Source organism: Oncorhynchus nerka, linkage group LG13, assembly GCF_034236695.1.
Source record: "Oncorhynchus nerka isolate Pitt River linkage group LG13, Oner_Uvic_2.0, whole genome shotgun sequence".
NCBI classification, from domain to species: Eukaryota; Metazoa; Chordata; class Actinopteri; order Salmoniformes; family Salmonidae; genus Oncorhynchus; species Oncorhynchus nerka.
The window spans coordinates 94,590,158-94,602,593 of NC_088408.1; the positions used below are offsets into that span (position 1 = coordinate 94,590,158).

The following is a 12,436-nucleotide window of genomic DNA, read 5'->3' on the forward strand; positions in this document are numbered from 1 at the left end:
GCAAACCAACGTTTCAGGTGCATGCCGCCACCTGCTGTGCTGGAGTGTGTGGTCAATCTCGGTTTATACAACATTTCTAAATCCTCCAGATCTGCCAAGACTCGAGGCTGGAATCACTGCCAAAGGTGCTTCAACAAAGTACTGAGTAAAGGGTCTGAATACTTATGTCAATGTGATTTCAGTTTTTATTTTATTTTTTATAAATTAGCAAAAATGTCTAAAAACCTGTTTTTGCTTTGTCATTATGGGGTATTGTGTGTAGATTGATGAGAGGGGAAAAAAGGATTGAATCTATTTTAGAATAAGGCTGTAATGTAACAAAAGGTGGGAAAAAGTCAAGGGGTCAGAATACTTTCCGAATGCACCGTATAATGGGGCGGCAGGGTAGCCTAGTGGTTAGAGTGTTGGACTAGTAACCGAAAGGTTGCAAGTTTAAATCCCCGTGCTGACAAGGTACAAATCTGTCGTTCTGCCCCTGAACAGGCAGTTAACCCACTGTTCCTAGGCCGTCATTGAAAATAAGAATTTGTTCTTAACTGACTTGCCTAGTTAAATAAAGGTAAAAAATAATAATGTTGTTTGAGCTCCGCTGGTTGCCTTTTTGTCATGGCAACGGGACAACAAATGTCGCTGCTGTGACTGCACACTGCGGTATTTCACCTAACAGATATGGGAGGTTATCAGTGGTTGATTTGTGTGATCTGTGGGAAATATGTCTCTGATACATTTGGCCTTTCTCTCCCCAGATACTGTTGATCTCCAGCACCATGGTTACCCCTACAGTTTACACACACACACACACACAGCTTTCACCACAGATGCTACACAATCCTTTGTCTCATGCCCACCTGCACACTTCTCACATCTAGGAATCTCCCCATCCTACACACAGCTGTCCGTGTTTTGGTTGCATTGGATTGTGGGATTTGATAACTAAGATTCCTGCTTTTATGAGTTTGAACAGTCATAGGGCTCGTTCGAGTGGGTCAATTTTGTCATGTCGCTTTCAAAGTGTGTTGCATTATTGGGGATAAAAATGGTCCGACTTGCGCCTACATGTCGACTGCATGAACTTTATAGAAATCATGAGATCAAGGATAATTTAGTTGACTGCAGTCAGAGAGGTCAAGGGTCATGTTTGAGAGCATCAAATCCGTGATACATTGTGGGTAAATTGTGACTTTCGGCTATCGCAGATACACCTCCCCGACTTCACTGCTCGACTTTCGTCGACAGCCGGTTGATTTCGCCTTACAGCTCAAACGCGCCCTGTGGCTTGAAAGGAGGCAAAGGCTATATGTTTAATTGTGTAATCAGGGACATCAACATTGGCACATATCCATTTCTTACATTTGCATGACAACAAATAACTATTCTACACACAGCAACATAACTCCAAACAATTCCACTTCAATATTTTGACCATCATAACATTTTATAAGTGGATACATTAAAACATCTTATCAGAGCTCAGGAAATATTCAGAACAAGAGGTTTAGCAAAATGTAAAGCATTCAGTCACTTTCTATCAATTGTAATGTGCTAAGAATTATTACTATAAAATGTAATCACAACGGCTACACAGAGGACGATATATTCACGTAAAACCAGACTTATACAGGACCAGAGTTGTTCCAAGATCAGTCAGATGCACAGCGGCAGTGCTTGAATTGGGCTGGTACACATCGGTACGGAGTGCAGGCACCTCTAATTTTGTCCTAGAGTATCGGCACCTCTTACAGAACATTACCTCTAATATATAATGAATACCTTTCACTTAAATATCATGAGTATCGGCACCCAGAAGGAGTGCTGGCACACGTTTCATTCCATTTCAAGCATGGCACCGCAGTAAGAAGGCCAGGTAGGATCACTCTGTGATGACAAACAACTCATAGTAGGGTGACCAGATGGTCCTCTCTTCCCCCTCTCTCCATGGGTGACTGCCCCAGAGAAAGGCCCTGTATGTGGAGGGCGGTGGCTTCCGTCTCAGCCTCTTGGATCTCGGAGGGCTGGAGGTCTGTGGTGTCTGATTCTGATGATGACGCCCCACCATGACACTGGTCCGCTCCTGCCCTCTCCTGGACATGGTTGGAACTGCAGACGCTTGTGCCTGCATGGTTGGACTTGCATGTGTCTGTCTCTGAAGAACAGTGTGGTGGTGATGTGACCTGTGTCTGCAGCATATTGTCTGTCTTCAACCGTCTCTCTAGTTCCTCTGTGTTGCGGGCTAGCATGAAGCTAACCTTCCTCTGGTGAGCAAGAGCTTCTTCCTTATCACTCAGCTACACAGGGAGAGATAAGGAGGATGGGATGGAGAGAGGGAGAGAGACAATGGAGAACAAAGAAGGAAGGAGAGAGAGCGAGAGAGAAAGAAAGAGAGATGGAGACAGACAGAGAAAACAAAAAGATAATTACTTGACACATTGGAAAGAATTAACAAAAAAACTGAGCAAACTAGAATGCTATTTGGCAGAGTACACAGTGGCAGAATACCTGACCACTGTAACTGACCCAAACTTAAGGAAAGCTTTGACTATGTACAGACTCAGTGAGCATAGCCTTGCTATTGAGAAAGGCCACCGTAGGCAGACATGGCTCTCAAGAGAAGACAGGCTATGTGCTCACTGCCCACAAAATGAGGTGGAAACTGAGGTGCTCTTCCTAACCTAATGTATGACAATATTTCCCTCAGATTACACAGACCCACAAAGAATTTGAAAACAAACCCAATTTTGATAAACTCCCATATCTACTGGGTGAAATACCACAGTGTGCCATCACAGCAGCAAGATTTGTGACCTGTTGCCACAAGAAAGGGGCAACCAGTGAAGAATAAACACCATTGTAAATACAACCCATATTCATATTTATTTTCCGTTTTGTACTTTAGCTATTTGCACATCGTTACAACACTGTATATAGACATAATATGATATATGAAATATCTCTTTTGGAACTTCTGTGAGTGTAATGTTTATTGTTAATCTTTATTGTTTATTTCACCTTTGTATATTATCTACTTCACTTGCTTTGGCCATGTAAACATATGTTCCCCATGCCAATAAAGCCCCTTGAATTGAAAGATAAATATTGAAAGAGAGAGAGAGGGATCAGTGGGTGGGAATGAAAAGCCAGATAACATTTTGAAACGTTTGCAATATTACTTCTAGGAATATAAACAAATGTTTTTATCCACATGTACAGGAAATATTCAGGGCCCTAAGTACACTGTATTAGGGTGTGGATACAGTACAGTACACTGTATTAGGGTGTGGGTACAGTACACTGTATTAGGGTGTGGCTACAGTATACTGTATTAGGGTGTGGGTACAGTATACTGTATTAGGGTGTGGATACAGTACAGTATACTGTATTAGGGTGTGGCTACAGTACAGTATACTGTATTAGGGTGTTGGTACAGTATACTGTATTAGGGTGTGGCTACAGTATACTGTATTAGGGTATGGATACAGTATACTGTATTAGGGTGTGGATACAGTATACTGTATTAGGGTGTGGGTACAGTATACTGTATTAGGGTGTGGGTACAGTACAGTATACTGTATTAGGGTGTGGGTACAGTACACTGTATTAGGGTGTGGATACAGTACACTGTATTAGGGTGTGGATACAATACAGTATACTGTATTAGGGTGTGGATACAGTACAGTACACTGTATTAGGGTGTGTGTACAGTATACTGTATTAGGGTGTGGGTACAGTACACTGTATTAGGGTGTGGATACAGTACAGTATACTGTATTAGGGTGTGGGTACAGTACACTGTATTAGGGTGTGGGTACAGTACACTGTATTAGGGTGTGGATACAGTACAGTATACTGTATTAGGGTGTGGGTACAGTACACTGTATTAGGGTGTGGGTACAGTATACTGTATTAGGGTGTGGGTACAGTACACTGTATTAGGGTGTGGGTACAGTACAGTACACTGTATTAGGGTGTGGGTACAGTACAGTACACCGTATTAGGGTGTGGGTACAGTACACTGTATTATGGTGTGGGTACAGTACACTGTATTAGGGTGTGGGTACAGTACAGTACACTGTATTAGGGTGTGGGTACAGTACAGTACACTGTATTAGGGTGTGGGTACAGTATACTGTATTATGGTGTGGGTACAGTACACTGTATTATGGTGTGGGTACAGTACACTACACTGTATTAGGGTGTGGGTACAGTATACTGTATTATGGTGTGGGTACAGTACAGTACACTGTATTAGGGTGTGGGTACAGTACAGTACACTGTATTAGGGTGTGGATACAGTACAGTACACTGTATTAGGGTGTGGGTACAGTACAGTACACTGTATTATGGTGTGGGTACAGTACAGTACACTGTATTAGGGTGTGGGTACAGTACAGTACACTGTATTAGGGTGTGGGTACAGTACACTACACTGTATTAGGGTGTGGATACAGTACACTGTATTAGGGTGTGGGTACAGTACAGTATACTGTATTAGGGTGTGGGTACAGTATACTGTATTAGGGTGTGGATACAGTATACTGTATTAGGGTGTGGGTACAGTACAGTATACTGTATTAGGGTGTGGGTACAGTACAGTACACTGTATTAGGGTGTGGGTACAGTACACTACACTGTATTAGGGTGTGGATACAGTACACTGTATTAGGGTGTGGGTACAGTACACTATATTAGGGTGTGGATACAGTATACTGTATTAGGGTGTGGGTACAGTACAGTATACTGTATTAGGGTGTGGGTACAGTACAGTATACTGTATTAGGGTGTGGGTACAGTACAGTATACTGTATTAGGGTGTACAGTATACTGTATTACAGTACAGACCAGGTCGAGGAGTTTGTGCAGAGTCTCTGTGGGGTCGTCTGTGATCTCTGTGCTGGACGGCAGCAGTCCTCTTAGTCTCTGAGCCACACTGAGAGATGCTGTCTTATCCTTGCCTGCAATACACAGATATAGTCAGTCAGTCAGTCATCCATTCATTGAGTCATACTGTACAAACAGCCTCACTTCTGTTGTCTTAAAACACAATGATGTATCAGTGCCTTCGTAAAGTATTCAGACCCCTTGACTTTTTCCACATTTCGCATCAATCTACACAAATAATGATAAAGCAAAAACAAAAATATCACATTAATATCACATATACTGTAAATAAATATTCAGACCACAAACTCAGTATTTTGTTGAAGGACCTTTGGCAGCGATTACAGCCTCGAGTCTTCTTGGGTATGATGCTAGAAGTTTGGCACACCTGTATTTGGGGAGTTTCTCACATTCTTCTCTGCAGATCCTCTCAAGCTCTGTCTGGTTGAATGGGGAGCGTCCCTGCACAGCTATTTTCAGGTCTCTCCAGAGATGTTCGATTGGGTTCAAGTCCGGGGTCTGGCTGGGCCAATCAAGTGGGCTGTCATTTGCCTTTTACTGAGGAGTGGCTTCCGTCTGGCCACTCTACCATAAAGGCCTGATTGGTGGAGTGCTGCAGAGATGGTTGTTCTTCTGGAATGTTCTCCCATCTCCATAGAGGAACTCTGGAGCTCTTTCAGTGATCATTGGGTTCTTGGTCACCTCCCTGATCAAGGCCCTTCTCCCCTGATTGCTCAGTTTGGCCGGATGGCCAGCTCTTGGAAGAGTCTTGGTGGTTCCAAACGTATTCAATTTAAGAATGATGGAGGCCACTGTGTTCTTGTGGACCTTCAATGGTGCAGACATTTTTTGGTAACCTTCCCCAGATCTGTGCCTCCACACAATCTTGTCTCGGAGCTCAACGGACAATTCCTTCGATCTCATGGCTTGGTTTTTGCACTGTCAACTCTGGGACCTTATATAGACAGGTGTGTGCCTTTCTAAATCATGTCCAATCAATTGAATTTACCACAGGTGGACTCTAATCAAGTTGTAGAAACATCTCAAGGATTAACAATGGAAACAGGATGCACCTGATCTCAATTTTGAGTCTCATAGCAAAAGGTCTGAATAATTATGTAAATAAGGTATCATTAAAAATAAAACAAATTTAATACATTTGCAAACATTTCTAAAAACCTGTTTTCGCTTTGTCATTATGAGGTATTGTGTGTAGATTGAATGTAGAAAAAGTCAAGGGGTCTGAATACTTTCCGAATGCACTTTATATCAATATTACATAGATATTTATATACATCATTCGCTGTGATACACTCAAACTTACAGAACATTAACTTCCATGTGTCTGTGTCTTGTTGAAGTGAGGACAATATAGTATACCTTCTGGCCTTAGTGGGCGGGACTTGTTCCTGTCTGTCTCGGCCAGAATCAGGAAGTGATCGCTGCGCCTCCTGAGCTGCTGTTCGAAGGCGATCCGAAATGCGTCCGCCATCAGCAACGCCTCCTCCATCCTCCTGCCATGGCCCTCCAGCTACACACACACACAAACAACTTCTACTTCACTACATTCCTAAAGAAACGATTGACTTTTTAGTCCTATACATTTCCCTGACCGCAATAAATACTCGTTACATTCAGAATGCCCAGGCAGGACAGAATGATGGTCCCATTCACGCACCTATCAATATAACGCTTTGTCATCCTTACTGCCTGTGATCTGGCGGAATCCCTAAACACAAATACTGTGTCAGTAGATGATGAGTGTTGGAGTGTGCCACTGTCTGTCCGTAAAAAGAAATACAATCAATTGTGCAGTTTGCGTAATATAAGGATTTTGATGTACAGCATTGACTTTTACTTTGTACTTTTACTCAAGGATGAACATGTACTTTTTCCACACCTGTACTTAAGTACATTTAAAACCAGATACTTTTACTCAAGTTAGGGATGTTAACGGTTAGTTGCTGAAAATACATTTGACCGTCATGCTTATCGGTCTATAGGTTCATTTGCATGTTAATGTGTGTGGAATTAAATTGGCGCGTGTGTATTTTCGTTAGTCGTCATGCATTTTATTTATCACACGCCCACAGCATACAGAGCCTAGATAGACGAGAAGAATGGACCCTGCCACCTGCGAGAGAGTAGCTCCTCAAAAAGCCTGGAAACTACTAGAGTGAAACCTGCTGTTCTAAACTCAGTCATTGCGCAACAAATAATAATTCTATATTGCAATCGCGTGTTAAAGAGTTTGGTGGCCATGAATAGAAAGGAGCTATTTTATTTCTCAATGTACACTCGTAAAGCGCGCCTCCAATTCGCCATTCGGATGCATAGGCTATATATAGCCTTCCTACGGTTGACTATTATCGCGTCACCCACCACGTTACAATGGGAGCTCGAGGCAGTATAACGGTTTCAATCCTGAACGTTTTACTTTACTTCAAATAATGACCGTGTGTTTTACATTACTTCAATGTAGCCTAGCCAAAATCCATCCATTAAAACGTGGAGGCAATTATTTTATAAAGACTTCCTCGTGCCATTAACCAGTATTTCTCTCCTGTTCTATTGGTTTTCATATCAGCTTTATTTCGTTGTCCAGAAGGAAAAGGCACAATCCTCTTCATATGAACTAACCGTTATAGTAGTTGCTATTAGATTCCCCCTTCTTCAAAATTTCTAAGGTGAGATTTTCATCTGTCACATTTCTGCAAGTTAACACTACAAACCTTATGACCTAAACTGGAACAACCGAAAGTGTGGGTTCACAGCTCCAATCCAGATGTGTTGGTCATTACAGGACTCCCTAAATCTTTCTCAGATTATTACCAATCCCACAAGGTATGACTCCAAACACCAAGAAAAGGCTACTCTTGATGTTATACTTACAAATCATTAGTCTGGTGTTTTCTGTAATGACCTTAGTGATCACTGTTTTACAGCCTGTGTTCTTAATGGCTGCTCAGTGAAACGACCTGTCCTGATTTGGCATAGACACCTGCCAAAAAACTTGAGCAAGCCTTCCTTCATGAACTGGCCTCTGTAAAATGGTTTAGAATCAGCTTGATCCTCTTAGTGTCCAACAAGCTTGCTCGACCCTTAACCTTGTTCTGAACACCTCCAAAACAAAGGTCACGTGGTTTGGTAAGAAGATTGCCCCTCTGCCCACAGGTGTGATTACTACCTCTGGCTGATGCTTATTTATTTAACCTTAATTTAACTAGGCCAGTCAGTTAAGAACACATTCTTATTTTCAATGACAGCCTACCGGGGAACAGTGGGTTAACTGCCTTGTTCAGGGGGCAGAACGACAGATTTTTACCCTGTCAGCTCGGGGATTTGATCTAGCAACCTTTCGGATACTGGCCCAACGCTCTAACCACTAGGCTACATACCACCCCACTAGGCTAACCCACTAGGCTAACCACTAGGCTACCTGTCGTAGTTTAGGGGTACTAGTCCAACGCTCTAACCACTAGGCTACCTGCCACCCATTTATAAAACCCTCTTAAACCTCACTCCACCCTATCTGAGATATCTACTGCAGCCCTCATCCTCCACATACAACACCCATTCTGCCAATCACCTTCTGTTAAAGGTCCCCACGGCACACACATCCCTGGGTCGCTCCTCTTTTCAGTTTGCTGCAGCTTACGACTGGAACGAGCTGCAACAAACACTCAAACTGGACAGTTTTATCTCAATCTCTCCATTCAAAGACTCAATCATGGACACTTACTGACAGTTGTGGCTGCTTTGTGTGATGTATTGTTGTCTCTACCATCTTGCCCTTGGTGCTGTTGTCTGTGTCCAATAATGTTTGTACCATGTTGTACTGCTGCCATGTTGTTGTCATGTTATGTTGCTACCATGCTGTGTTTTCATGTGTTGCTGCCTTGCTATGTTGTCTTAGGTCTCTCTTTATGTAGTGTTATCTCTCTTGTCATGATGTGTGTTTTGTCCTATATTTATATATATATATTTTTAATCCCAGGCCCCCGTCCCCGCAGGAGGCCTTTTGCCTTTTGGTAGGCCGTCATTGTAAATAAGAATTTGTTCTCAACTGATTTGCCCAGTTAAATGAAGGTTCAAACATTATTTATTTCTTTACAAATAAAATAATCATTTGGAACTGCTCTCATCAGGTGCACAGTTTAGTACGGTGTTTCCTGTGAATTGCATTATGGTAAATTATTTATTGTTAGCTTCTTAAATTACATGAGTTGCATGTTCACTAACAGGCTATAGCATTGGACCCCAAAAAATTGACCGAAATGTGTATCCTTAAACTCAAGTAGTATTTGTCTGAGTGACTTGTATTAGGTTAAGGTGGGGACCCTACCTCTTGTCTTAGTGGTTAAGGTGGGGACCCTACCTCTTGTATTAGTGGTTAAGGTGGGGACCCTACCTCTTGTCTTAGTGGTTAAGGTGGGGACCCTACCTCTTGTCTTAGTGGTTAAGGTGGGGACCCTACCTCTTGTCTTAGTGGTTAAGGTGGGGACCCTACCTCTTGTCTTAGTGGTTAAGGTGGGGACCCTACCTCTTGTCTTAGTGGTTAAGGTGGGGACCCTACCTCTTGTCTTAGTGGTTAAGGTGGGGACCCTACCTCTTGTATTAGGTTAAGGTGGGGACTCTACCTCTTGTCTTAGTGGTTAAGGTGGGGACTCTACCTCTTGTATTAGGTTAAGGTGGGGACCTCTTGTCTTAGTGGTTAAGGTGGGGACCCTACCTCTTGTATTAGTGGTTAAGGTGGGGACCCTACCTCTTGTCTTAGTGGTTAAGGTGGGGACCCTACCTCTTGTCTTAGTGGTTAAGGTGGGGACCCTACCTCTTGTCTTAGTGGTTAAGGTGGGGACCCTACCTCTTGTCTTAGTGGTTAAGGTGGGGACTCTACCTCTTGTCTTAGTGGTTAAGGTGGGGACTCTACCTCTTGTCTTAGTGGTTAAGGTGGGGACCCTACCTCTTGTCTTAGTGGTTAAGGTGGGGACCCTACCTCTTGTCTTAGTGGTTAAGGTGGGGACCCTACCTCTTGTATTAGTGGTTAAGGTGGGGACCCTGCCTCTTGTCTTAGTGGTTAAGGTGGGGACCCTTCTTGTATTAGTGGTTAAGGTGGGGACCCTACCTCTTGTCTTAGTGGTTAAGGTGGGGACCCTACCTCTTGTCTTAGTGGTTAAGGTGGGGACCCTACCTCTTGTCTTAGTGGTTAAGGTGGGGACCCTACCTCTTGTCTTAGTGGTTAAGGTGGGGACTCTGCCTCTTGTATTAGGTTAAGGTGGGGACTCTACCTCTTGTATTAGGTTAAGGTGGGGACTCTACCTCTTGTATTAGGTTAAGGTGGGGACTCTACCTCTTGTATTAGAGGTTAAGGTGGGGACTCTACCTCTTGTATTAGTGGTTAAGGTGGGGACCCTACCTCTTGTATTAGTGGTTAAGGTGGGGACTCTACCTCTTGTATTAGGTTAAGGTGGGGACCCTACCTCTTGTATTAGTGGTTCAGGTGGGGACTCTACCTCTTGTATTAGTGGTTAAGGTGGGGACTCTACCTCTTGTATTAGTGGTTAAGGTGGGGACCCTACCTCTTGTATTAGTGGTTAAGGTGGGGACTCTACCTCTTGTATTAGTGGTTAAGGTGGGGACTCTACCTCTTGTATTAGTGGTTAAGGTGGGGACCCTACCTCTTGTATTAGTGGTTAAGGTGGGGACCCTACCTCTTGTATTAGGTTAAGGTGGGGACCCTACCTCTTGTCTTAGTGGTTAAGGTGGGGACCCTACCTCTTGTCTTAGGTTAAGGTGGGGACTCTACCTCTTGTATTAGGTTAAGGTGGGGACTCTACCTCTTGTATTAGGTTAAGGTGGGGACCCTACCTCTTGTCTAATGGTTAAGGTGGGGACACTACCTCTTGTCTTAGTGGTTAAGGTGGGGACCCTACCTCTTGTCTTAGTGGTTAAGGTGGGGACCCTACCTCTTGTATTAGTGGTTAAGGTGGGGACTCTACCTCTTGTATTAGGTTAAGGTGGGGACTCTACCTCTTGTATTAGGTTAAGGTGGGGACTCTACCTCTTGTATTAGGTTAAGGTGGGGACTCTACCTCTTGTATTAGTGGTTAAGGTGGGGACTCTACCTCTTGTCTTAGTGGTTAAGGTGGGGACCCTACCTCTTGTCTTAGTGGTTAAGGTGGGGACTCTACCTCTTGTCTTAGTGGTTAAGGTGGGGACCCTACCTCTTGTATTAGTGGTTAAGGTAGGGACTCTACCTCGTCTTAGTGGTTAAGGCCTGGGACCCTACCTCTTGTATTAGTGGTTAAGGTGGGGACTCTACCTCTTGTATTAGGTTAAGGTGGGGACTCTACCTCTTGTATTAGGTTAAGGTGGGGACTCTACCTCTTGTATTAGTGGTTAAGGTGGGGACTCTACCTCTTGTATTAGTGGTTAAGGTAGGGACTCTACCTCTTGTCTTAGTGGTTAAGGTGGGGACCCTACCTCTTGTCTTAGTGGTTAAGGTGGGGACCCTACCTCTTGTCTTAGTGGTTAAGGTGGGGACCCTACCTCTTGTCTTAGTGGTTAAGGTGGGGACCCTACCTCTTGTCTTAGTGGTTAAGGTGGGGACCCTACCTCTTGTCTTAGTGGTTAAGGTGGGGACCCTACCTCTTGTCTTAGTGGTTAAGGTGGGGACCCTACCTCTTGTATTAGTGGTTAAGGTGGGGACCCTACCTCTTGTCTTAGTGGTTAAGGTGGGGACCCTACCTCTTGTCTTAGTGGTTAAGGTGGGGACCCTACCTCTTGTCTTAGTGGTTAAGGTGGGGACCCTACCTCTTGTCTTAGTGGTTAAGGTGGGGACTCTGCCTCTTGTATTAGTGGTTAAGGTGGGGACTCTACCTCGTCTTAGTGGTTAAGGTGGGGACTCTACCTCTTGTATTAGGTTAAGGTGGGGACTCTACCTCTTGTATTAGGTTAAGGTGGGGACTCTACCTCTTGTATTAGAGGTTAAGGTGGGGACTCTACCTCTTGTATTAGTGGTTAAGGTGGGGACCCTACCTCTTGTATTAGTGGTTAAGGTGGGGACTCTACCTCTTGTATTAGGTTAAGGTGGGGACCCTACCTCTTGTATTAGTGGTTCAGGTGGGGACTCTACCTCTTGTATTAGTGGTTAAGGTGGGGACTCTACCTCTTGTATTAGTGGTTAAGGTGGGGACCCTACCTCTTGTATTAGTGGTTAAGGTGGGGACTCTACCTCTTGTATTAGTGGTTAAGGTGGGGACTCTACCTCTTGTATTAGTGGTTAAGGTGGGGACCCTACCTCTTGTATTAGTGGTTAAGGTGGGGACCCTACCTCTTGTATTAGGTTAAGGTGGGGACCCTACCTCTTGTCTTAGTGGTTAAGGTGGGGACCCTACCTCTTGTCTTAGGTTAAGGTGGGGACTCTACCTCTTGTATTAGGTTAAGGTGGGGACTCTACCTCTTGTATTAGGTTAAGGTGGGGACCCTACCTCTTGTCTAATGGTTAAGGTGGGGACACTACCTCTTGTCTTAGTGGTTAAGGTGGGGACCCTACCTCTTG

General features: G+C 43.9%; 1 protein-coding gene across 1 annotated transcript in view; it reads right to left on the minus strand.

The window, feature by feature from the left end:
* Nucleotides 1–1,174: 1,174 nt before the first annotated feature.
* Nucleotides 1,175–12,436, minus strand: part of ccdc125 (coiled-coil domain containing 125) — an 89,332-nt gene continuing 78,070 nt past the window's right edge. The window contains exons 11-13 of the mRNA XM_065026069.1: nucleotides 6,256–6,406; nucleotides 4,837–4,949; nucleotides 1,175–2,285 (exon numbers count right to left, since the gene is read on the minus strand). Of these exons, the coding sequence (XP_064882141.1) occupies nucleotides 1,893–2,285; nucleotides 4,837–4,949; nucleotides 6,256–6,406 (657 nt within the window). The 3' untranslated portion in view covers nucleotides 1,175–1,892. The remainder of the gene's footprint in view (nucleotides 2,286–4,836; nucleotides 4,950–6,255; nucleotides 6,407–12,436) is intronic.